The sequence below is a fragment of the Oenanthe melanoleuca genome, chromosome 7 (assembly GCF_029582105.1).
Source record: "Oenanthe melanoleuca isolate GR-GAL-2019-014 chromosome 7, OMel1.0, whole genome shotgun sequence".
Lineage (NCBI taxonomy): Eukaryota > Metazoa > Chordata > Aves > Passeriformes > Muscicapidae > Oenanthe > Oenanthe melanoleuca.
This window is the reverse complement of record NC_079341.1, coordinates 11,639,506-11,667,079: the sequence shown is the minus strand read 5'-3', so window position 1 is coordinate 11,667,079 and position 27,574 is coordinate 11,639,506. Positions and strand designations below refer to the sequence as shown.

At 38.8% G+C, this 27,574-nt stretch overlaps 1 protein-coding gene across 1 annotated transcript; it reads right to left on the bottom strand.

Moving 5' to 3' along the window:
• Nucleotides 1-27,574, bottom strand: FAM117B (family with sequence similarity 117 member B). Its single transcript, XM_056496650.1, has 8 exons — nucleotides 26,877-27,574; nucleotides 19,881-20,029; nucleotides 15,132-15,224; nucleotides 14,501-14,614; nucleotides 10,151-10,294; nucleotides 8,946-9,171; nucleotides 7,997-8,117; nucleotides 1-5,819 (listed from the first exon to the last, which is right to left on the bottom strand). Exons 1-8 carry the CDS (start codon nucleotides 27,412-27,414, stop codon nucleotides 5,501-5,503), a joined length of 1,704 nt encoding a protein of 567 aa, XP_056352625.1. The 5' UTR covers nucleotides 27,415-27,574; the 3' UTR covers nucleotides 1-5,500.

Below are 27,574 nucleotides of genomic sequence, written 5' to 3'. Positions count from 1 at the left end.
TTGAAGTGACAACTTTTTATTTTAGGCAAAAACAAAACAAAACAAAAAAAAAGGCCAAAAACATTCCGCTATTGCAGTTTGTAAAATTTTCACTGTTTTCAGTAGAAACAGTTCACAAATCAGAACGCAATATTCAAATAACATTGTGCAAAATTGTACTGGCATAACTACACATAGCAAAAAGACTAGTGTAAATCAAGAATTCCATTGAAATTAGTTGAGCTGCTCCAGTTTTACAACAGTGTACATCACCTCAGAATAGGCCCTTTTTTGCAGAACATCCCTGGAATTCCTCTTGCTTACAAAATCTGCTTTACATGCAACAAGCAACCTATCAGTACAACATAAGCAAGAACATCTCCACAAGTTATCACAGTGTAACAGAGGAAAACATGTCAGCCAATTTCATACAAAGGCAAATCTAATGGCAGTTTTGAACATCCCTTGACTGCTACCCTCAAAAATTGCACATTTCAATACATGAAATAATTTAGAATGAAGCCAAGCTATGTTCTTAACTATCAGTACATTGACAATTAGGATGGATGATGTGTTCAGAAGGTGTTTATTTTGGTTTTTTTCAGCTTAGTAGATTTTCCAAAGAGAGTTGTTTCAAAAGCTTGTGCAATAAATTTGCAGTGTTATCAGGCCAAGTCCTCTTCCACTATTCAGACAGATCTGTCAACACTACAGAAGTCTCTGTAGTCAAATACAAATCCCAATGAAGAACTATTAAACAAAGACCATACCTCAAGTACTTACTGATGACATGCAATGAAACCAAGCAAGCAGTAACGGGACTTTTATGTTTGGAGCATTCAGAAAGAGATCGTTGTGGTTCAGCTGGGGTACAGGACTGGAATTTCACAGAACACTTGTGAATAGTTAACATTCTCTCCCCACTTGATGTGCAAAGTAACAGTTTCCAAACAATACATCGAAGTCATTATTTGTATAAACACAACGCTAAGAGTGGAACTGATTTTCAGAGTTGCTGAATGCTGACAAACTCACATCAAGAAAATACACAGGTACATATTGCAGTGATTGGTCACTTTGTTTTCCTGTATACCCATACTCAGAAAAACAATTCTTTAAGAACTCTCTGATCACAGTAAAATCAATTGTTCCCCAGTGCTTTCCACCTCCCTAGGTCATGAGGGGCTTACCTTCTATTGCCTTTCCTAGGAGCAAACATTTTTGGTTTAACATATATCAACGTGGCTTGGGTCTAATGAAGGGCACACTGAACTATAGAATTATATGGAGAAAGCAGACTCCTGATGTTCCCAAGTGTTTGGATGCTTTTATTTCCTTTTTGCAGGTTATATTAATCTCATGAGGACAAGTAAGAGCACCACACAAGCTTTGCTTTGGAGATGCATGTAAGCGTGCATCAGTTCTAGAAGAGAATGGCTCTGCAAGTCTGTACATACGAAAAAAATAATAAAAAGGTTCTCAAAAACGCCAGCTCTGCCTCCATCCACACAGATAAAGGCAGCAGACCTATCCAGACTTTGTGTGCATGCACACAATAAGTCAAATGGAAATTAAGATACCCAAGAAGTCACTCTGCAGGAAGGATCTCTGTAACTGCAAGTATCTGGTGACTTCCTACACATCCTCCTTTGCCCTCTCAGCTTTATGGAGAAGCTGTACTCAGCAAGGAAACATTTAGCAAGGAAATATGGACACCACTGGCACTGAGCTTCTGTGAAGACAGTCAGCATTTTAGAGATGGCAGGGAGAGAACAGATAATACTTAAGTAAGGAATTACTGTGGTACCACTGAATTCTCTTAATAAGCAACAAGAAGTTTGGCCTGAGGCAGAGGAAAGGTTAATGCATATGACTTTGTTTCCTTCTTCCCAAAAAGCTCAGACTCGGTGTTTTTCAACAGTCTCAGACTCTGAATTCCAGGAAATTGTATTTTAGAACAAATCAAAAAATAGCCCTGAGACTAAACATACTTTATAAGAGCTGCTATTGCTTTACGTAAATCAAACACAGCAATCATTTACTTCCACAGTCAGCAATATTTAATTTTCACTCCCTTTTTTCCTCACTTGGGATACCCACCTGAAATCAAGAATTTCTTTCCAAGACAGATGTACTTGAGCACTGCCTGTCACTTTTCCAAGTACTTAAATGCTACAGGATTATGGCACCAAGCAAGGAAAGAATAGCTGATGCAGGTCAAACTTTACCAAAGGAGCCCTTTTCCCCTGTCTCTTGAGGTTTTTGAAAAAACAATCCCAATAATCTCAATGGTCACCATCAACTTCATTACAATGAACACCTTCCTTGTGGTTTAAGTTGAATTTACAACTGGAGTAATATAATTTAGTATATTATCTCAAAATCAACTGCCAGTGTTACTAACAAAACCACCAGCCTTTAAGTGTGGCTAGGACTGTCGAACACCAAGAAAACAAGAATATCAAATGTGTCAAGTTGTGCATAAAAATAGACCTTTACTTTTTCTTAAGCTACAAAGTAGGCAATCAAGGAACTGACTAGGTTTATGCATAGTTAGGATTTTAAGTAAGCCAAAAGAATTTGAACACTTTCAGTAAAACTGTGCTCGTGTCAGGTCAGCTCCCCCAAAAAATGAACATCCCAGGCTATACGTAAAAGAATTTTAAAAAGCTCCATGCACTCTCAAAGCTATTTGCAAATCGATTTATATACTTCAGCTAACAGCTATGCTATGGCACAAGACAGCACATAAAAAAATTTAAGGCTAATTTTTGTCTGCACACATCAAAGCTGGTCTCAGAACAAGAGCTATTATATTTTCTTAACTCTGAGTCTTTAGTGTGGATTCACAATGAACTTGAGCTGCCATAGCAATAGTAGAATTGTCCTGTATAAAAAAAAAGACTGAATGTTGTCCTGAATACAGTCTTTTATAAAAAGCTGAAACTTCACACATTTACATTTGGTCTTTATCAGAGCAGCTCACTAATTTGTACAGTACATCGTCCAATAACATACAAGGTAAACCACCAGAGAGATACTCAAAGTACTACAATAACAGGTGCAAAAGAAAGTCCTACGAATAAGAAAGCTCACTGCTGTTTGGGAGAGTCACACTGTGATGAAAACAAACATCAGAAAGCATTTTGGTGAAGTCAGTTAAGTGTCAAGGCTGTGATAAAGGCTATTTGTTATCTTTAGCCCTTCTCAATGGTTCTTAACCATTAGTAAAGATCTCCTAATAAAGCACTAGGCAGTTTGGCAACAATGAAGTTCTTTACATGCTACTGTTAAAGAAATAGAAAACAGAATTAAATGCACTTCCTTCACCTGAATATGATCTGGATTCAGTCATGCCAGGTTTAAACAAACCTATCTAAAGCAGTACATTTTAGACTTCAAATTGCACTGTAGTGTTTCAGAAGAAACAAATTACTCTCCACAAAGTCTAGAAAAGAGCTATCAACCAGCGAAATTACACAAGTTTGATGCACAAAGCTGCTTATTTTTAGAACCCTCTTCCTCAACAACTCCAGGTGACTGACAATGTCAGCGCAAATCAAAACTGTTACTTCAAAACAGTCCTGTCCATTTTCATAGGAAGATAGACAGTAAACCAAATTATGCTTGCTTGCTAATTTAACAGGTGAAATACTTCCATACTTCCTAGTACAATTTTAATTTCCTGACTTTTTTTTCATAACGTTTTAAAAGAACATTCTAGTATGATTTACACTTATTTGCTGAATAAAGTACACCACTGCAATAATAGTTACTAATACAAGATTTAAAGGAACAGCAAATATGCATCAAAATTATGATTATCTGCACACATATGCAGGGGTTTTCTTCTCTCAAACAAAATGTTTGCAAGCAAATTAATCATATTAAGCACTGAACAGGACCATTATACTTTTAGTATCATCTTTCAATAGTTGCCATTATGAGGAGACCTGAGAATACAACTGATCCATGGAAGCTATGTAGATGGAAGCTGTGTGTATGCAAGCCAGTGAGGCCTGCTTGAGAGACCCAGAGACTGCTCACAATGATACTTTGAAATTACTGAATCTACCTCTGTCAAAGAGGTACAAGATCAACTTGTTTTGTGACTGTGACACTGGTATTCAGGTCATTGCAGTTTTCTGCATATCTATAAATGTATTACCTCAAATCCAAGTAATGCACTCCAGAAACATATGAGAAACCTAAGTGAAGTTCCTGAACAGTTTCTGTTTGCAGTTGCCTTCCCCACCATTTTTGCCTTTTACTGTAATTTCAAAGCAACCATTAACTGCCACTTTTTCAGGACAAACCAAGTATCAAAAAATCTTCTGTTTTACATGCCAGCCTAAGCTGCTAGTCAAAAAGAGAGCTGCTGCTGTAAACTTCTGTGTAACAGATATCATGCCTGACAAACCACCACCTCCAACAGACACACAAACACCACTACGACAAAAGGGAGGAAACCATGCACAGGTATTTCACTATTATGTGGCCAGGGTCTATAATACAGTGATGAGTCACGTCAGAGCAAATTTGTATCAAGAGTGATTAATGATTCAGGTTGACTCATAAGGATCTAAGCAAGCCTGTAAGAGCCAAGAATACCAAGTAAGAGGATAATATATCTTTTCCCTACATCTGCACAAAAATTCTATGGACAAATAGAACAATACCAGGGCAAGTGCTTTAAAATGCAATTTTCCAGCCAATAAACCAACACTAGAAGGAATTCTGTGAAGGAAGGAGTTTTAAGAATGTGACTTACCAGAAGCACAAATGTTTGATATAAAAAAAATGTACACTTTATACTAACACTGTTTTTGCATACTCTTCTGTTTTAAAAGTTTCGAACATATTAACTGGTCTTGCTTTGTTTAGGTCTGAGGCTGTTCAGCAAGGTCACATAATTTGAGACTGCTATAATAGTTCAGCAATCCTTTGGTCCCATCAGCTGTAAGCCAGCCAAGTACAAAAGAACCTTCCCTACCAAAGGAAAAAAAAACCAAAGGGTAGGGGGATCATCACCAGGAAACACCATCTGCTACAAACCAGAAAAGGCAAAATTTTGTTACAAAATACACATTTTCATACAAAAGACATCTTGCAAAACCATCTGATTGCCCCTCCCTCTGCAGATTACATTGGTACATGGGATCAGCTGGCTGGTCTTGAGACTTGTTTCAATGGGAAAAAAAGTCAGAGGACACACACCATCACAACAACTGGTCCTTTAAATGGCAAAGGATTATGACAGTCTTTGTTTTCACCAGTGTTTAAAAAAAGCAGGAGAGAAATAGAACCAGAGTCTTCAAAAGCAGAAAGTACAATAGGGTATCAGCTGCTGCATCCTCCTGAACTTCTCAATGTGCTAACAAACTGTCAATTATACAAATAGTTTGGTTATGGCAGTGCCACAAATTGTTAAAACAACGTGTGTGTGTGATCAGAAAGGTCAGGTCAACTGGTTCCATTTTTTTCCCAGTAGTTGCCCAAAAAAATATCAAGACAATCAGAATTATTCTTCAGCTTCCTCAATACATCCTGACTGCTGGAGCAGAGAGGTCTGTGGTATTACTGTACTTGTTCCACGAGAGATCCTGTCTTGATCTGTGTTTGTAGTCAAGGAGGCCATAGAAATGGGCTGTAACAAACCAGGCGTCATGCTGGAAGAGACAGTCAGGCTGTGTGTAGTGCCCTTAAGTGTGAGATCCTGTGTGGGAAGAAGTGGCTTGAGGATGCTGACAAGACAGAAAGCAGAGCCACTTTTCGGAATGAAATTCACTTTGTTCTTGTCAGGGCAATAGAAGGCTGGAATTTCATGCAATGGCTTTGGCCTAGAAGTAGAATACACACAATAGTTTTATGGAACAATCAAAATCTGCCTATGGCAGGGATGTGCTGCTGAACACATCATCAGAAACAAGGTTTCAATTTTAAGTATTTCAGCTACTCAATAATGCCTTAATGACACTCACAGCACACAGCAAATTACAAGATGTTTTGAACAGCTTGTGTACACGTGCTGCAAAGCAACAGCATGTTCTTAGGGCAGGCTGTTTCCAAACCTAAGGAGCCCAAACAACTTCATGCTTGATCACAAACCCTATCCTTGAATTAGCACATTCATTATATGAGAAAGTATTTTCAATTGTGTTCTCCAAAAACTTTCACAACCCAACCAATTCTGCCCAACATAGGGACACTATTTATACAGCAAGCCCTGTGAAAAAAAGCTGACATAGCAATGATCCTAATATTGCATCTCTCAAAGGGGTTCATGATCATCAGGGATCCCCTTGTCTATACTTTTGCCTTCTTTGCATGTTCAGAAGAGTGTGCCCTGATTCTCCGCAGAAGTTGACCCCAATCTTAATAAAAATTCAATGAAGAGAGCAAAATGTATTTTTCATGATCAAGTACCTATAACCTGGAAAGGAAGTGTGGAACACATATTTAGGATCCTGACTTGCAGTTCTGCCATCTCAGCCCAAGACATGCTTTAAGAAAAACAGAGCTGGAATGGAAATAATGGAGAGCTTAGGAATGCCTTCTGTGTTCACTTCTGTGTTCTAACGCTGCAAAGCAAATCCACTTACAGTAGCCAAAGTCTGTTTCAAGATGGAACTATAGAAATCTGCTTTAAAATCTCTCTTTAGTGCTTGAAAATAGCCATCAGAAATTTTAATCACTTCTTGTTGTTGCCAGCATTGTCCTTTAGCCTACAACCTCTCCCTCCCTTTGTGTTTGCAGAAGGGCCATGGTCATTTCTGTCTTTGTTTTACTAAGCCAATCTTAGAGTATATTCTTGTAGGAATACTTTATTCTGAAAAGTAATTCTGTTCATGAAATAGGGTACATTTCCATGCTAGCTGATTCTCCCAAATGTCCAGAAAATTCAACCCCACTTGTAAATTTTCTTCCCAAAAGAAAATCCTGTATAGTATTTTCAAATAGAAATAATGTTAAACAAAGGTTGAATTACACTCGTATTCCACATGCACATGGAATTCAAGTAACAGATAAAGATGCTTTTTCATGAGACTGCAGTGTCTGAGGACTGCCATAACTAGGTAGAAACTTCTGTAGAAGCCTATTGCACTCTACAGCTGAACAGTCCTACAGAGAGGACTTACATAGAGAGGACTTATGAAAAGAAATGGAAATACAAGTCAAACTGCAATAGAGTATGTTCCTGTAGCAAGTAAATACCATCTATCTGTTGGCAACATAGTTTACATACACTAAAACAGAGACTTCACACTAAAATAGGTAACTTCAATTACTGTAACCCTTCCCACATTGCTATACGACAGGCTGTAGAGACCTCTCAAAATCCATTTGCACAGGTCAGCCAAGCTCAATTTTTTAAACTAACATTAGTACTAGATTGCATTCTTGATTTTTGTAACTAATCTATATTCCTTGTGTGACAAGACTGAATTTTTAACTGTAGATTAAGATTCTTGCATACAAGTGACATAAGGGTATAAAAACTTCCCTGAAATAATAATAAAACATAACCTCTCAGAATATTCCCAAATGATAAAAGTTGTTTTTTTTCAGAATAATCAAAGCATCAAATACCCAGGTTCAAGTTCACTCCCCTGTCTCTAGAAGTTTCACAGCTACATTGATTTAGCTGAAAAGAATATGGTCTTTAGAGTTTAGATTACTGGATGTGATTGTCAAGCTGTGACACGCATTAGCTGCACTACAGCCTGTTCTTACCTCTCTCCCTATTTGGTTATTTGAGCTCTTTTCCCACTGTCTGTCAGGTAAGAGATTCCTCTCAAGCAATGCTGATTTTTAAAAAATATCACTCAAGATATTAACACTAAACTCCAACAGCAAAATACATACAGATATGCTAGTATATAGTTACACCAATAAACAGAAGCAGGCTGTTAGTATGGCTTTAACAAGTGGACCAATAACTCTGACACAAAATCAATAAAGCATTAATTAATCTGATTGTTAGATGTTATTTCTTATGTAACAAAAATCAACTTACAAGTTTTCCTCAAAGACTTTCACCTTTTCACAGCCCTCAGGAGGTTCACGCTTGAACATGTAGCTGTTGTTGGGTTTTGGCGAGGTAGCGTACTTTGGCAAGGGAGAATTATTCCCATTTTCTGCAGGAACAGAGTTTCCCATTACTTAAATGTGACACGCTATTAAAAAAAAAATGCCACAAGAGCTACCTTTAAATGCCCCCTGAATTGAAAGCCACTTCATTCCAATGTTACAAACTTCAAAAACATTTTCATTTGCCTTCAAAGCCCTCATTTGCAAATAAGCTTCCTTACCTCAATTCGCTTCCTTCTTTCTATTTCTCCTTATAACACTTTCAGGCTCCACTGCAATCTCTAATCATTCCTGGACATTTTCAATTTGTAACTGCAAAACCTAAATCTGTGGTTCTGTGCTGTCACCATCTACTCAAAAAAAATGGGCAGGAGCCATAGTCTTTAGAAAAAAGAAGAGATTTATGTTGAATTATAAAATTCTCCTCAGATCTCTCAAAAGATTTCAGATAAAAAAATAATAATCAAATAAACCCTAAACACTTAAGATTTTATGGGTCTGTGTATGAAATGCTAGAAGGCTGCATATTTTAGCCAAGATCATAAAAAGTACCCAACAGAAGCAACAGGACTACTGTGCTGCTCCACCTGATACTATACATTCCTGCTTCTTCAACCTGCTTAAAATACTTGAAGAAGCTATTATTTAAAATAAAAGCTTTTTGGGAAGCACATGCTACAGTCACATCTATCCAGCTTTAATTAATATGTGCACACACAGTATTTGGAGCAATTTGGAAAAAAACAGATCAGGTACAAAAAACCTCACGTTCTACCACCTCCTCACGGATGCAGGGAACAAACCTCTCTTTCACCTATGCAGTTATGCACATCACCTAAGTTCAGCATTGTTGAACTTGTAAAGTGACAGGGTACCTTTATCTCTGGAATCACCAAGCAGGTCATCTGCAGAACAGGGCCCTTCCTCAGTGCCTTCATTACAGATGGTGAGAAATGAGCTTGGAGACACTGACTGGGAGCGGCTGCTGCTGTTACTGCCCTTGTCTGCTCCACCGGGGGTCTGGGTGTCAATGCTGCGAGTGCTGCTGCTGCGCTGCACCAACGGAGGTGGGGCACGGTGCCCGTCTGGAATATCTTGAGGCTGCCAAAAATTAAAGGTATCAGACAGCTGCTCTTGTCTGGGTACCAATTTCTTTAAATCCAGTAACGGTGAGGGTCTTTTTGGGTTTCATAAAAACATCTGAGGTAGAAAATTTTACTCACTACATGCGACTCCGAAAGAATCTAAAATGTCAGGTTCAGAAACTAAAGAAAACAGTTTTTAAGATTTCACATTATCAGAGAATGGCTGAGACTGGAAGAAACCACTTGAGATTATCAAGTTTAACATCTCTGCTCAAGCAGACTCAGGCAGAACAGTGTGTCCAGGACTCTGTCCAGTCAAGTTTTTAACATCTCCACAGACAATGATTCCACAACTGCTCTGGGTTTTGCACACCCTCACACATTAAAAAAAACCCAACCAAAAATGTAACATTTTAAAATTTATGCCCACTGCCCCCTTTCCCATCACAGGGCACTACTGAGAAGAGGCCAGCTCCCTCCATTTCTGCACATTGATAAGATCCCCAGAGCTGTCTCTCCTCAAGGGTGAACACTCCCCTCTCTCTCAGCTTCTCTTCATATCAAAGACATTCTGGCTCCTTAATCATCTTCAGTCTGTATTTCTGATACCCTTATTACTAAATTCACCTCTGAAAACCATTAAAATAAAATGAACATTAAAAATGGGCAAATTATGGTTCACCTAGGATGGGGACAGTTCAGCATGGGCAAAAAAGAGTTACTACAAAAACTTTCAACACAAAACACAGACATTTTGCTTTTCCCCATTTTACTGAGATTTCTTATTTAAAGGAAGAGGTTCAGATTCAAGCTTTAACTCTCTCCTTCCTTTTGCTTTTCAACTAACCTTACTAAAGAAAATAATAAATACAAATATAAACAAAACTAATTCCAGACAAATTTAATTCAAAAATGGTGCAAAATAAAGTTTATTACTTGATCTCAAAGCAAAACCCAAATAATCATATAGAGCAATCATGGTGGCAGATACATACAACAAGTTGTTCCTCTTTGTCTCCTGTCTCCTTAATTATTATCTCAATCTCTTGATTCAATCCTTCTACACTGTTTCGGAATCGTGACCCCGTTGATTTGGTAATAGGTATCACAGGAACGAGAGCACTCTTTGGGATGGGAGCCTAAAGAACCAGAGACAATAAGAAAACAATATAGATTTACCCACAAAACAAAGTTACTATTTCTAGCCAAAAGTGGTCCTTGAATCAGAACACATCTAGACTTCAATATCAAGGATTTACATGAAACCATAGTGATTGCATTCAAATGGATACTTGAACTGAAGACAGACATCCTGAATTTTGTTTCAAATACAATTTCTAGCAGAAAAAGCTATATAGCCTAGTCCCAAAATCTACTTTGATATGGTCTGCCTCTAGCTTGACATAGCTTTACAAGGGAAAATGAAACAGCAAACATTTAAATATAAGTAATTTTGAAGCCTTTAAAATGCATTTACATTTTTCCTAAAGTGAGCTATACCGCAATGTCACACCACTCGTTGGATTGTAACCACATTAAAATTGTATTTTAATGGAAATCTGTGGCCACCTGCAATAACGTGACACATGCAGAAGGAAAATTACTCCACCAATGCAAGATTAAAAAGAATAAAAGGCTGACAAAATAACTCAGGGAGACTTCCACAGAAAGAATAAAAGCCCAAGCCAAAATGTTAATAGTTAGTTGCTGCAGAATGAAGATTAACAGTTTAAAAGTCCTATGTTTCAAAATACACACAAAAACTTCATTCTCAGAAAACACATCACTGAAATTTCCCAAAGCTCCCTTTGGCATACTACAACTTGAGATTTCCCAGTCTCTCCATTAGCATCTGCCCTCCTGTTAAAAAAGTCTCCCTACCAGAATACTAGAAGATTCTGTACTCATTCAGCAGGGGTGTACTGCAGGTAATGTAATACTTCCCGCAAACATTTAATTCAACCCAAAGAACAGCACAACATACTTAAGTCACAGTAGAATTCCCATGCAAAATTCCTGGACTCTACAGCCTAGCGGGCCATGATTGAGAGCAACTCCTCTACTGACTGAAGGACCAGCATTATCTGGTCTTCAAAGTGCATTTTTGTGAGGGAGTTTTATTTTAATTTTTCCTTTAAGTAACAAGACTACATAGACAGACACCAAAGCATTTTAATTTCCTGTGTACATTCTCAAAAACCACACAAAGCTTGTCCAGCAGAAAATCTACCTCAGAAAAATTAATGTAAACAAGATATTTTAAGCACAGATCATAATGGAGACTTCTTGTCACAATCACAAATCTCTACAGCAGCAAAACTCATTAATTATATTGGTTCTGCTTTCCTGAAACATTAGGTTAGCCATAAAAAAAAACCCAGAAGAACACACAACACAGAAAAGACTTGCACAAGAACTACAAAAGCTTCTATTCAGGAAATGCTTGTCACTGTTTCTGTCAACAAAAACTAAACATTCTCATAGTGGCCAAATTTGTAAAGAGTTTCTAAAGTCTTGCCTGAAGATAAAAAAAACCAAAAAAACAAAAAAACAAACAAAACAAAAAAAAAAAAACAAAACGAAAAAACAGTGGCGAAGAGCACAAAAAAAAGTCTCAGAAAGAAGCACAAATAAACAACCAATCAGAAGCTGAGTTGGCAAGAACCACTAAAAATTCTGCTATAATTCAAGAATTGTCGTAAAGTTTAAGTAGGGAAGAAAAAAGGAAATAAATCCACTAAAATTTCTTCTTTTAACTAGAAGAGTGTGCCTTTTTCCAAATGTTAAACAGAGTTTACCCAGTCTCTGTGAAGGAACTACTGACACAATTTCCTAACATTTTTCTCACCTTGTCTGGAATCCAATTCCTTGAGCTCAGAAATCTTTACATGACCCTTTAGAGTCAACAAACACAAAAGTTTCCTTCAAGCTAGGAATGTGGAAAAAAAAAAATCTTAATATTCTAATTACTAAATTCGTGTTTCTACACAGTCCTTCCCACAAATCCTGAAGGAACAGAGCTGCTGCCAGAAATTCTAGTTTGGCAGTTCTCAAAAAAAGAATGAGAAAATCCAGGAACTTTGCCCTTGATGACTACAGTTAAAGATTTTCACTCTGAGTTAAAAAACAGCTGCTAAATGCCATTAATCTAAACTCTTCACTTACTCTTTGAATCTTTCTTTAACTTCCTCCCTTTGCAAGTAGCTTGACACAACTGGCACAAAATTCACCAAGAAAAACAATGTTTTGTTTTGTAACACAGTTTTGGAAAAGCTGCTTTGCTTCATTTTATATTTTATAGTTTGTTTCACAAGCCCAAAACTAATTATCCATTGCACAATAGTCTATTCACATACTATAAAATTTGGCAGAATGTAAAGACATCCATATCAGAAGCAAAATAATACAATAATTATGATTTTTCAAGTTATATACATAATTTGGGGAAGTATTTTTCAGAATAGCAGCATCGTGGTTCATTTTTGAAATTAAATCCCACTATGATCATCTGTGCTAAAGTGGCAATACCTGAGCATTCAGAAACTCACAGGTTTGTAGAATGCCAAGCAAGCCTGTTAAAATGCATGTAATTCTCCAGTGTACTAAAAGCATGCTTTTTGGTTGAAAATGTCCTCAAATTCTACAAATTCAGATAAAACATCTTAATCAAGTATGTTATGTGTCTTTTGCTTTGTTTTGGTTTTTTTAACTAATAGTTTGACACATTTTATATGTTGATTTTCATGAACTTTCTCAAAACTACTAGAAAGGGATTGGGTCATTTTTCTTCACTCACAATTTTGGACTTTTCTGACTCAAGAGCAGTCAGTAAAATCAGCAGCACAGTACACTGCACCCACACTTCAGTAATCCCTAAATTGTTATGTCAATAAATGTAATTCTAAAAAAAATTCCTAAACATTTCCAGTAGCAGAGAATTCAAACTACTGACAAACTGAATTCAAGAGGCACACAAATCCTGACTTTTCCTAATTAAATGTCCTACAGCAGAGATAAGAAGCTAGGATCTGAGACAAAAGGTGCTAATGACTTTTATATAAAGTAGGAGTTAAGAAGAACAGCAGAAGAAATTCAAAACACTCTATTCTCTTCTTTCCATTCTTGAAGTAGAACACAGTCAACTCAGACACCTGACTTTGAAAGAAAGAATGAAAAAATCTGGCCTAAATTATTTCCAGAAGGATGAAATAACAGAAATTAAAATTTTTATTAAACTGTTGTCAGATTATGGTATTTATTGGAGCAATTAATGGCATACCAGGAGTAATTTGGAATACAATTAGATTTTCAGAGAAGCTTCACAGCTGAAGTACTTTTGCAAATCACAACACTAACAGTTTCCTAGTTTCTTTCAACTACATTGCCTTGCCAAGGTGATTGTGAGGGATTTGTTCTTTTTGTAACTGTTAAAAAAATTGTGTGTATCAAATGTACAGTCATGAAATATCAGTTGGGAGAGAAAAAAGTTTCCTTCTGAAAAAATGACCAAACTTTTCTACTGGCTTTCTTAAAGTTACTCAACAAAAACACACTTGAAAAAGGATATGTGTTTCTAAAAGCCTATAATTTTTTTACACCTCTTATCAATTGAGCTAAAAATATTACACCTCTGTCAACTTGACCTCATTAGGAGCCTTGAAATAAAACTGAAACTGTGCAAGAACATCTGGTGGCCTAACCATCACAATTTCTGTAGAAGGGATCATTACTTTTAAGTCTCAAGGCATGAAAAATGACAGGGAAAAAAAGGATAAAATCTTAAAACAGCTGAATGAAGTTACGAAGTGTGTAAACACTTCCATAAATAATCCCATGGAGCAGCCTTTTGTCAGGTGAGCTCTTTAAATCTCATCACAGTATTAGATGAGTGTTTGGCAAGACAACAAAAAGTGCTCAGAAAAAGCTACCTTTTATTTGAGTATACAGTTTTACCAGCAGTATGCTCCATGCCATATTCTACATAAAAACATAATTGTTACAGCAACATGTAATGAAGATGCTGAAGATAGTCTATATTTTTAGATTAAACTTGTGGAACCTGCAAAATGCACCCTATAAACCCTGTTTTAAGGACAAAGTAAACTACCTGAAATTATTTGAAAGTGGGAGTTCAAAGCCAGCTGACCCAAGTAACAAAAGGATCTGGGCCCCCATTCACTCAAGCAGCCAAAAGAAAGGGCTCTATTTCACAGAATTCACCTATAGGTACAACATATTTAGCAGTCTGTGGTATTTCTAACTTCCCTCTAAGACGAATCACAACCTTGAAAGGACCTAAAAGTAGTATTAGCTACCCAATATGGCCAAAAAGCACACAGCCTTACCTGACTGTGGTTAATGGCTGCATGGTTGCCATGAAAAGGAGACTGTCTTTCCTTGTCCCGATGATGCCTGCTGCTGTGTTTGCTTCTCTGCAGCTGTTGACGCAACTTTGCGATCTAAGGAAGCAAAAATTCACATCAGATTTCTACACGTGTATTCAGGTACACAGGTAATTTCATCCATTTATTCCATCACTTAGTTAAAATTATTTACCACAATAACATTCATAATGTCAGCGCTGGAGGATACTCAAGTTCCTGCAAAGCCAGTATGTTAGTTACAAGTTCAGCTGATGCTCAGAAGACACCTCTGGAGGTTTAGTGAAAGAACTTGAGATATATAAAGTTTGAAAGTAGTGAGGTCACTGCTGTTATCTCCTGCTTTGATGAAAAAAATGTCACCTGCATTTAACATTTTCCTTCCCACACATTCAGATTGAAAATATTAACTGACCTGTATTATTATATTAAATCAATATCAAATGAAGAGCCATTTCATATTTTCTACCAAGCCCATCACCCGTATAATTAAACAAAGTAGTAAAATACTTCTGCCTTCCTGAAGCATCATGGTATCAGTGCATACCAAAAAACCATTTAATCCAAAGTTATCTCAAGTACTGGCATTTCTGACCTCCTTGAGCTGTTCATTGCTGCCCCATGATGATGAACGTTTGTGTGAGCTTCTCTTCTTTTCTAAATATTCTTCAGCCCAGGCACTTTCTGTCTGTAGGAAGAAGATTATAGGATTAATTAAAACAGGTAATTGCTACTTTCTGGCAGAATATTTAGAGACAAATTAAAAAAAGAGAACATTTAAGATACGTTAGATTCAGAACTGAAAGTGAACAGTTACCAACTAGAAACCTTTCTCACAGGTAAAGCACAAAAAAGCAGAGTGAAACTACATAAATAAAAAAACCCCCAAAACCACAGCTTTCAGACTTAGTGTAATATAGGGATGTGCTAGGTTCCCTTCCAAATGACTGAGCAGAAGGCAGGACTCACAGCCAGATGTACCACAGGCTGCCAGAGCTCTGAAGAACCAGAGTGAAGGTGCAGAACTGGGGGGAGATGGTATATTTCATTCCCCGCACAGATGCAGACCTTGTTATTGCTAACGCATTAGTAAGGGTGGCTTGGTGCGAGTGCTGTGAAAGCCTGCACCAGCACAGCTTCAAAAGCATGTTCTTGCTCTCAAGAATGAGGAAAAAAAAAGAAAAGCAAGGCATATAAACACCACTAGAGCAATTGCAAAGCAGGGAATTAATTTATTAATGCCTGAAAGCATTCCAGGTTCACAGTTGTCCCAGGCCAGGCAGAAAGCAACACAGATAATACTAAGCTGGTTTCACTAAACCAACAGAGCCATTAGTGTTGATAAAAAAAAAAAAATCTCACTAACATATTGTGGTGAAGGAGTTTTGAAAAATGCAAAGAATCATTATGACACACTGTATTTCAGGTAAGAAAAGGCACAGGCAAGCCTGTGATAATACTGCATGCTTTATGGACAGTTCCTATTTCCACCTAGCAACCTCCAGGAAAATCTTCAAACGCAGTGAACTGTAAAGGCTCTAAGAAGACAGACAGTAGCAATCAGGAATCTCTAAGCAGTCATAGGAAATACACCTAATGAAGCAAGGGGAAGAATTTCTGGAAGCACTTTACATACTGAAAGAGACAGCAAATTCCTTGAAATTCACTCCTCCCACACGGCAGTTCTTAGCACACAGTAGTGATGTAGCTAACCTCATTTTCTGGATATCTCACTTTCTCCTATAAAGAATTTTGATTGTCTAGAAGTCTTCACATCTACGGTGTGCTGTGGTTGTTCCTACTCATGAGACTAACAGCTTGCAGAAGCCACATGCTGTCCCTTCTTACCCCAGCTGCACCTGTATCACAGAAACTCAAGTCTTTTGTGGTATTAATCCCTACTTTGCAGGGAATATGGAGCCTTAACTCCAAATACACTGGTTGCAACCCCATCAGTTTCAGTTACAAACACAAGTTTCATATAATTGAAACCTTCATTAACAGCACTTTTTAATTTTCATCATCGCAAATCAAAAACTAACTGGGGAAAATCTGAATAATAAAGTTAATAGGGTTGCTTTGAAATTCCTATTTCAGAGCAAAATCAGAATCCATTACAATATGGTTTTCTAGAAAAAGCACTCACTGATCTTTATCATAAAATAGAATAATTGATAACCCCCATTCCCAAGTACCAGTCTTGTCTAGTCAATTCTCAAATGTCAATCAGGAGTATCACTCTATCCTCTAGCTCCTGGAACAGTAAGCTTTAACTATGAATTCTAGTTTCCCAACTCAGCACAACCATTACACTTGCCTATAGGAGAATTAATCACTCTAATTAGTCTTTGCCTTTAATTTATATTCAAGACTTTGACTCGAGATTCAATAATTATTTAATAAATTAATATCTGATTCATTTTAAAGCATTACAGTTGCTTTGATGCTCATCCTCAAAACAAAGAGTTCAAAATCTTTTCGGATTCAACTATAGGAAACCTGTACATCAAAAGAGAAATGCAAGTTTGCTTCTATTTATTCCCCAAATTTTGTTTATAATAATTGCTATCAAGAAATAGATCAAATAACCAATAGGCAAAATGGAATTCATATTTTTCTAGGTTCTTAAAGTACTTACTACTTACTTAGTAGTTGTTACCATGCACAACATCATCCCCCCTTTCTAAAATAACAAAGAAATTAGTTTAAGGCTAAATTTATTACAGACAGTAAAATGCTTCAGAAAATGTCTTAAGAGGCAAAAGCTTTCCAGTCAAAGTGAATTATTTAAGCATTAAAAAAATACAAAGTAATTGTCCCATTTTAACTTGTAAGACAAACACCTTTCATTCAAAGCAAAAAAAGACAAGATTATTAACATCTGTTTTACAAGCACTTAAAACAATATGTGCAGGTGTGAATTCTAGCCAGACCTTAGGATGCTCATTAACACACCTACTCATCATCCAACAAATATTCTTCCTGTACATAATTCAGTCTAGTTTTATAGACAGGTTTCACCAAAATACTCAGTTGCAGGAGGAGTCTGATAGAGAAACAGTCTCTGCATGACCTGAGGTCTCTTACATCTCTCAGCTATGACCCACGGGCGTCTCTAGAAAGGCCTGCAAGCTGAAGTGTGCCACTAATTGCTGTCTCTTCCCAGTCTGCTTCCTGAATGACTCTACTCCCTGTGCCATAATTCCACACAATCAAAATACCCTGCTTACTCAACTTGAAAATCTTTTATAACTTTGCAAATTCAATTCCTGTTTCCTAAAGGCTTGGAACCAGAACACGTACATTTCATGTCAGACTTTGTGAAATCTGAAATTACACACTGGAACCAAAGTGTCTCACAAATGAAACTTCATCCAAACAGCACATTTTCAGAAAAGCTGAACAATAAAAATGGGCAGCTTGTATTATCATGGGAAACTAACCATTGTAAGTCACATTTTAAACTTGTCCCTAGATCCACTGGCTGCTCTCAGGCCCACCAGAAGATTAAAAACATCTCATCAGTGTCATATCAACATCAGCTTTGGACATACAGATGTATGCCTATAGCCCTAAATTTTCTATTGGTTTGATATATTTTAAATTAGGAAGTGCAAACAGATCATTTTAGTTCTCTCAGAAATACACTACCATAAATCACCACTAAATGTATTAATTCTCCAGAAATATCTAATGCCCTTTTTACAGTCTTCCCATTAACCTTTCAAACACATTTCCTCTACAAAAGCCCTACTACCTCAGCAGTTAGATGTGTCAGAATTGGAAGAAAAAGCCAAAAGCAAAATGCAAGCCAAAAAAGACTATATCTGGCAAATACAGATTATAAATGCCCAGCCATGATTCAGATATCGAAACTAACCTGAATAAGATCAACTGAACTTAGCAAATACTTTGGCAGCAGCATATAATTATTTTGAAAAAAGTATTATCCTAAGAAATCAAATATGAAAATAAATTGTTAGGGCACCCATATGGGTTTAGTTCTGCCTTTTAATAGCAAGGCACAAACAGCCACTCCATGTATTTTACATATCTTCCTTCATCCTCCTCCTCTTACTTCAATTTGCTTACTTTTTTCACTCTGTCTTCTAAACATTTTTTCCAATTCATTTTCCTGCACAGAAAACTGGTTCCTTAGCTGCCCTTTCCTCTTCAGCAGCTCCTAATTCCACCTTATCCACATGAGCATATTTCCCTACTAAACATCTTCCTTCTTAACTGATCTGCTCTTTGAATTGTGATCCTTCCCACAAAAGGCTGTGGATCTCAAAAAGGCTCCACACTAACACTGCAGACCTCATCTGCTCAACACCCTACATGTCCTTACATACTGAAAGCTACGTGGACATATTTTTTGTAGTACTACCAAACCTAACAGAGGTTCAAACACAAGGATGCCCCACATGCTATGACATCCTCTTCCAACCACATTCTGCTTATGTTCCCCAGAATTAATGGAGACTTCTTCTTGAAACCACGTTCCAGGAATAAAGATTTAAAATCTGATACATTTGCCTCTTGCTTTCACTCCATACATTAAAGAAGGCCATTGCCAGACTGCATCCACAGAAGGAGAAATGAAACACTAGGATATTTTAAAAAACAATCCATATTGAACCACTTCAGCGTACAGAAGGGATACCATGTACCAACACTCCCTTTAAAGAGGAATGCCACAACAACTATGCCAGGTAATGCCAGCTTCATCCAATTGTTTGTTGGTTCTATTTTGACAGGTGGCACAGGACTGAACCTTTAAAGCTCGTGAAATTTTGTGAAGCAGTTGACGTTTATTGGCAAACCATGTATTTTTTAAATACTTTCCAGTTGAGCTAGATTTCAACACTATTCTCAGTTCAACGAGGCTGTTCCTCAACAAGTATAATTCTAAACTTGGTGAATAAAACCCAAGTGAACATTATGGCGCTTCTACTAACAGATGAGGAGCTGGAGACAGACATACATATAAGGATACATCACTAAGTTCTCTCTGTAAACCTAAAGTAAACAGTACTTAATTCCAGTGCTATCTAGTATACTGCACCCTGTAAGAACAACAGGAATACAGATGTACAAAGCACTAGTGTTTTCCTGAGGCAAGAAGGAAGTGGAACACCTAAAAGGTACTACAGTTCTCAGCCTTTACTTAAAGAATGCAAATAATTCACACATGCAATAGCAAAGGTAGGATTCCTGCAATTTGAAAGTGAATAGGAACTTGTGAGCAAGCAAGCTAAAGTGAATGTTTTCAAGGGAAAAGCTTCTTACATTTAAATCCTGTCTTCACACTTAAACAAGCCAAAGACAAAAAGCAGCGTCCTACCTGTGTGGCCTTGTCTCTCATGCAGGGAGCAGCCTGTCCGTGGTTATCCCGAGGCCACTGCCCAGCAAGGTACGGAGCAGCCAGCGTGTCCAGGGAGGACGTCCTGCGAACGATACTGGAAGGGCTTGATGAAGGTGGTCTTGATTTGTCTGTTAGAGCAAGAACATTTGATTACAAAGCAATCAAGAGAGAAAGCTTATCCATTTTAACAGTCTACAAGAAATCATATCAAATTGGAACCATGTTATTAAATACACAACAAGATACTTTCAATATGGAAATTAAGTTTGCTTTTCCAGGCTCTATTCTGTTTGAATAAGCTTGAAATCTGTTTTGATTGTTTCCTTAAAAACATCCTTATGTCACAAATGTTGCATTAGTGCTTATGCACCACTATTTACTCCTTTAAAAGTCTAACAGTCATTTGACTCTTAAATTATGAAGGTATAGAAGAAATAAAAATAGCTATATTTACACACAAACAAAAGTTAATGAAGAAAAACTGGGTTGAACTTTTTCAGCTTAATGCTGAGCTTACAGTTTATCCCACTAGTCCTTCACTTACTTTACTCCAAGGGACACTATAAACCTGCATGTTTGAATCACCCAGCACATGATATATGGCATAGCCCTTATATTCAGAAGTCAGCTTTGATTAGGTAATGATTCACATTTTACAAGCTAATTGAGACATCTCCTCCTTTCACATGCTATTTGGTGACTACATTCATATTTGCCTGGTGCTGTATCTTCTGCAATACCTCATTTGTAGTGTATATATTGGCATCCTATTTATGAAAAATTTAGATACTAAGAGAAATTCTTACTAAAAAAGGTTAAATACAACAACCATTGGAACTAACATGAGAAGGAAAAATATTGTTAAAAATAAAAATTTGTATCTATCTCATCTGTCAATGATATCTCAAGTAAAGTGGCAGTAAAAGACTACACCACAAGCTATAAAGAATAAACACTGAAGAAAGTTTCCTCAAAACAGTAACTGGGGTTGGTAAATTTAAGAGATTGATAAGCAGCAAAGACCCAGGGTTTAGATATACATATGTGCTCACACATTTTGAGATGAAAACTGTAAATCCTGAGATCACAATAATCTAAGCTTACTATCACCTCATCTACTCCCCACAAAAAGAATTTCAATTACACTTGAAAGAATTGTGCATTAATCTTACCTAAAATGAATAGAAAGTCCTAAAATATATGGCGACAACATAGCAAGCATGATTCAGAAATCAGATGGAAGTTTTATAAAAGGGCACTGTAAAAACTCAGTTATGTGTCCTCTCTCACTGTGCCTTAGGATGAATTCTGCACTAGAAGTATCAATAACAGCAATTTGTACTATGCACAAACTCATTCACAGGCAAAGGAAATTGTGCCTGATTAGTGTCTGACTGCTAGTCAGAAAATAAAACCACTGACACCAAAAGTCCAAAATTCAATTTCTAAGTTGTTGTAATCTACAAAAAATACAGATGATAAATACTAATAAAATCTGTTAGGTATACATTTCAGTGGAGTGGACAGAACCTAAGTCTAGTGACATTCTACATTAAGCAGCATCATGCAAATCTATTAGAAATATAGACACTAATGATGTGGGAAATATTTCAACTCAACTATAAGGAAACAATTACCAGCACTATAATCAGCCACACAAGCAAAGCAGTCACGAAACCTCATCTCCTTCATTATTTCTACAAGTACCAACAATGATACAACCTTACTACTGAGCTCATAGCAGATTTGCTCTCAGGGTGTAGCAGCAAATATGTTCTGTAGTCTGCACTTAAGACTCCTGTATCAAAGAAATTCTCTGACTACTACCACCATCACACAGCACACTGAAGGGTCTGTTTGCATCTGATGATTTCAAAACAATTCACTTTGTGTGCACTATAGGACAATGTGGCACACTAACACAACGTGTCATTCCTTAAAAATTATGCTGGCTTCCAAAGTTAAATCAAACATGTTATTTGTCTTAGAATTAGCTGCCATATCCTCCTTGTTTGTTTTTCTTCTCAGTTATTATTCTTACTCTTCAAGAAGCTTCTCTCTTCTTACCAAGGGGAAACAGAAAGGATGTGAAAAAAAAATTTAAATAAGGAAGTGTATGTAGTCAGCCACATCATCTGCAAAGCCACTGCAGCAGACAGCTTCAAAACTGGAGAAGCAGAATCTATTACTCTCTCCTCTCTGTCACAAACAAAACAAAACAAAAAACAACTGGAAAGACTATTTTGCTGAACAAACAGAGAATGAGAACTGAAGAGCCTCATTATTATTTAAGTTCAAGGGAAGCTGCTCATTTCAAGCTTGTAAATACTCTCTTTTCCTCTGATTTAAAAACTCATTTAAGATATTCTGTTTTCAAATTGCTTGTATTTAGATAGGGGAATTTTGTTTGGATATGTTTTTACTTTTCCACTTTCACAACCTGTCTATACAAATTGGCAAAGTCTACTACACAATTCTTACTTTTTCAAAACATTGCAATGGGTACATATACCATGTTTTCACTCCACTTTCCCCTACAATACTTGAAGCAAGTGTTCAGCTGCTATTTTTCCTTGATGTGACCTACATAACAAGAGATCTGCCTCCATAGAGATAACAGTTACAACAGCTGTGGCTGATGAAAAACAATGGAGCTGTTTCATCAAATAGACGCTTCTTAAATATTAGATCTCTTTTAATTGGCCTGATTATCTCTCTAAAACAAATGTGATAAATATCAACCTTCCTATCCATCCACCACTAGTATAAATTTATTTAGAAATTAAAGTCTTTCTGCAATCCGGTCTCAAACAAAGCAAAGTAATAGAACAAAAACAAAGAGAACACACACAACACAAATCAGTGAAGTCCATAATGTGGGGAAATATAAGCAAGTGGCCATGTCTTCACCAATTGCTGCTGTACAGGTGACCAACAGAAGTTGCTATAGGCAACTTGGTATCACACACATCTCTGCCAGAGTAAAGGCACCCCAAAGGCAGCGTAAGTTCAGGTGCTGTAAGAGTGGGACTGAAGAGCAAAACTGAACAAATATAGGTGTTTGCCAACAACTGAAAGGTGTGAAAGGAACCAAAGAAACATTGTCTAACACACACTATGAGAAAACAAGCAGCAGAAAAGACTAGGAGGCCACTGAACTCACAAAATTCCCTGACAGTTCCACTTGAGGCTTTTTTTATACAGGTGGGCTATCCAAAGTAGTGAGGAGGGGTGAGACAAAACTAGCTCCTCTGGCATCAAGGCATATAGCTGACCTTTTTGTTCTGTTTTGGTCAGGCTTTTTCCCAGAAAGGACATTCATGGGATCTCTCCCATACACAGCTGGTACAGCCATCTTTCCCAGAACTACAACTGATCTCTGGGGCTTCACCTACTTTTCATGTTTCATTAAAAGAACTGAACAGACTCAGTGCACTAAGAACAGACACACCACCCAACTGTGTATAGTCCCTTTGGAAGATAATCCTGTCTATCATCCTCACATAAATTTAAAGAACTATTCACTAGTAATTCAAAATTGTCCCACTGTAGAAGAATGACTGAATTAGTGGCATTTCATAAAACAAAACCTCAGAAAGCCCAAGATGTTAAAGCAACTTAACTCTAGTAAATTAAAATATTTTTAATCTCAATAAACTTCCCTGAAGTGCTGGCCACAAGAAACGTACAGTATGGTGCTGCAAAAATGAATTCACTTTCTTTACACCTACCATTTGTTAAACAGTTTAGGTAAGCAGAGCAAGTATGTAACGGTACACAAAGCCTTCTCTCTTATCCTGCAGTAATATCTTTCAAAAATACTGCAAAACCTTGGTCATTAAAGTTGACAGGTCTGTAGCTATTATTGTGTCACTCACCAGACTATTAAAATAAATAAATTCTATGGTGAAATTTAAGAGAGTAATGGAGTTCTGTTTCTTCCTCTCTACCTTCAAAGAAAGGTTCACATCTGACTTTTTAGGCTTCATATAATATTTTCATAATTTCCATTCACACAAGTAGGCTTTAATATTACCCTTCAGTAGACAAAACAATTAAGTTTTCTTCCAAATAAAACTAACCAATTTTTCTTCTTAATTTTCAGAATGAGTTTAGATGTCCAATACCGTCAGCTGGAACATACCAGAAAGCCCAGCACACAGCAGAGAACTCTCTCACTACCTCAAGGAACCTGAAAGTAAACAACTGCTATGGCTCTGGTCTTGACCTTGTTTACTCAGCCTGGTGCACTGTAACATTCTTGCAGCTGAGCAGTTCAACCCCTCTAAGACCTGTTTTATGTTAGAATACAAACAACAAGATCTTATTAGATCTTGACACAGTGAAAAAACCAGAGCAAAACCAATGAAGCTAGAGCACTAGTAGGCCAAACCAATGGCCTCTAATGGGTGGTTTGCAGACAGCTGAAGAGGCATGTGGGACAACTGAACCAAAACTGGAGATTGCAGGCCAGGCAGAGCAGAAATGAGACCTCACCAGTGACCAGAAGGGCAGAACACATTAACAGGCAATTGGTAGCTGAATTCTGGGAAATAAGTGATAGAGATGCAGAAATGGAAAGTAAAAGATGAAAAAGAGGTAGCAAGATCTAGGTCCCTGGTCGTATTTAGGAGGGAGGGAGATAAGCAGCAAGAAAAACATGGAAAATTAGAAGTTGTATGACAGAATCTTCCATTTCTAATTATCCCACAGTCAACAGAAAATTCATTTGAGTATTTCCAACATTTAATTGCAATTCAGAAAACAAGGGCTAAAAATCCCCTCCAAAAACCACACCCAAACCCCACACTTGTAAATTCACAAGTTAAGGTTCTCAAGCGTAAAGCAGTTCATGAAAACTACGTTCAAAACTACTCAACCGTTTCCCAGGAAAGAAAATCTGAAAAATATGAAACTGAGTCTGAAGTATACAACTTATATTTAGATACAACTTAAACTTAGATACAACCAGTATCTAAGCTCAGAAAAAGCTATCATTTGCCTAACCTCAAGGTTCATTTTTATCTAAAAAAATACATCTGCAGCCGTAGGAATGAACAAAAGCCATCATTAACTGAAAGTGAGAAACAGAAAATCACAAGTAATTCTGCAGCAGACTCTGACTGATAGTCTCAAGTGTCCTGCATGTCTGCACAACCATTGCTTCATTAGTGAAAAAAGTTCCACCTCCGTGTTCTCAGCTAACACTGTTTACTCATCTAGAAGAAGAAAAAACCTGGAGTTAACTCAGCCTCTATCAAGCACTGGACTACACAATACAAATGTTAAGCAATATTAAAGAGGTTTAGCTTGCATTTGGGGCCAGCACAAGAACTGCTCAGGAACTGGAACATGTGGAAGCAATTAAATGGACACCACTCTCCTATTTTCACACATCTCGTAAAAAGCTAGTGGAGCTATCTTAACACAGTGGAGTGATCAAATGACTTGTTTCCTTCTGTATGTTAATTCTTCAAAGTAGTAAAGAGGCCAGCATGGTTTCAGCAGGCTTCTCCACAGTGACTAAAAGACAGTGCAATTTTTCCACCCTAAGTGGTCTGACGCATGCCTTTACAAACAGTTTTTGAACCTGGACCTCAAGGCTAACCACGCTCTTCCTCATTCTCCAGACCAGCAGACTGCACCTTAGGCAAGCGTTCCATCAAGTTCACAGGAAGAAGAGAGGATTTTGCGATGTGTAAAAAGCGTTTCAGATTACTGATTAACAAGAAACTCAAATGAAGAATACACACATTCCTCGATCCAAAGCCTTTAATATTATACAGCCTTAATAAAATTCTCATTACTCTTATCTGCAAAGTGGAAAATCTAACTCAGAACCTTATCAGTCCTCTCTTACACTAGCAGACCAGGAGGCACACGGTCATCTTGTACCAACTGGTTATGACTATCTCATTTGGCAGTACCATTCCTCAATAGCCAGGACAGGAAAAAAGAAAAAACCCAACGTGGCAGTCTGGTTACAATCATTATTTTAGAAAGGGGGAGGAGTATAAGGAGAAGCAGAAGTGTTAAAGGAAGGGCTAGTCATAGATTTCCACATGCACACTTCTGCATAGTCAACTTCACTCTTTAGATTACCAAAGGCAATTTCATGGAAATGAGTAGCTGTGAGCTTTGTATCTTAAAAGTAGCATTTTTTCCTAGATTTGAGGACATGAACACAAAGCCTCACTGATGCATTTCTGAGTAAACTTTCGACCCAAGAAAAAGGACTTAACATATGTCAGCCTCTATTATCCTCAACCTGAAGCCATATATTACATTACAGCATTCCCAGTGAGATTTAATTATTCAAAAAGTTAAAAAGCAGCTTGTTACAAAATGTATGCTATCTTCACTGTAGCAGAAGCTTGTCATCACTCTCAAGAACACACATCCTTCTGCAGGGCTCATGCTGAAAGCAGCTACTAAGAGAGATACTGAACACTTTTGTTCTACAGCAACGTGCCATGCCTACAGCACTAGTTAGCTCTTTAATTACAAGCTTAGGGACACTGTTTGGATCACAACCACATTCACCATCTGGCAAGAGGTGTGCAGAAAGGGTTCACAACAGCCCTCAAACAAAAAATTCACCTTAAGTTTGTGCCCAAGCACCTCAAGTACATCTACCCGGCTGAATCCCTTTCATCTGCCAAGCCGAGGCAGTACTCGCGGTACTACAGAAGCGGTCACAACCCCCACATGGCACGCTTGGCTCTCTATTCCTCTTCTGAAAGCCAGGGCGCAACAGAGCAGCAACAAAAGCAACGAGCCCTTCCACGCACACACAGCCGGCAAGCCGAGCCGCCGGCCAGAGCAGGGGCCGGGCGAGCCCCAGCCCGGGCACAGCCCTGTCCCCACCTCCGCCCCGGGGCACGGCGCGCTCCAGGCACCGCCGGCCCCAGCCCTGCGCCCGGCCCGGCCCCCGGGACGTGCCCTCTGCCGCCGGCCCGGACCCCCGGCGCTCACCTTTGCAGACGGGGGAGCTGGGACTCTTCCTCTCCGGGGAGCTCCTGCCCGGCTCCGGCGACTGCCGCCGGTGGTGGTGCCGGACCCTGCCCTCCGGCAGCGGCGGCACCGGCGAGGAGCAGGGCGAGGGCCCGCAGCCCGGCGGCGGCGTTGGGGGCGGCGGCGGCAGGTGGTGGTGGTGCCGCGGGGGGCTGCCCCGAGCCCCGCCGTGGCCACGCGTGGGGCTGCCCCGCGAGGAGGCGGCGCCGCCGCCGCTCCCCGCTGCTCCCGGCGGGGCCGTGGCGGGGCCGCCGCGCCCGCCGCTGCCGGGGGGCGCCGCGCGTGGGAGCCCCGCTCCCGGGCCGCCACCGCTCCTCGTGGGGCTGCCATGTTGTTGCTGCTGCTGCTGCTTGAGCTGGAAGGGCACCGTGGCCCGCATGGGCTGGAGGCGGCTGCTCGCTCCCGCTGCTCCGCCGCCCGCCGCCGCCGCGCCGCCTCCCCCCGCCAGGGAGGTGGCGGGGGTCGGGGAGCCGCCGCGCCTCACGCGCTGGTGGGACATTGTCCGTCGGGAGCCGCGGCTCGCGGAAGGCGGCCTGAAGCGGGGAAGGGAGGGAAGGGTGCGAGGCGCGGGCCGCCCCTCGCGGGATCCAACGCCTCAGGTGGCGGCAGCGGCCGCCGCTGCAGCCCCGTCCCGGTTCCCGTTCCAGTCCCGGTCCCGT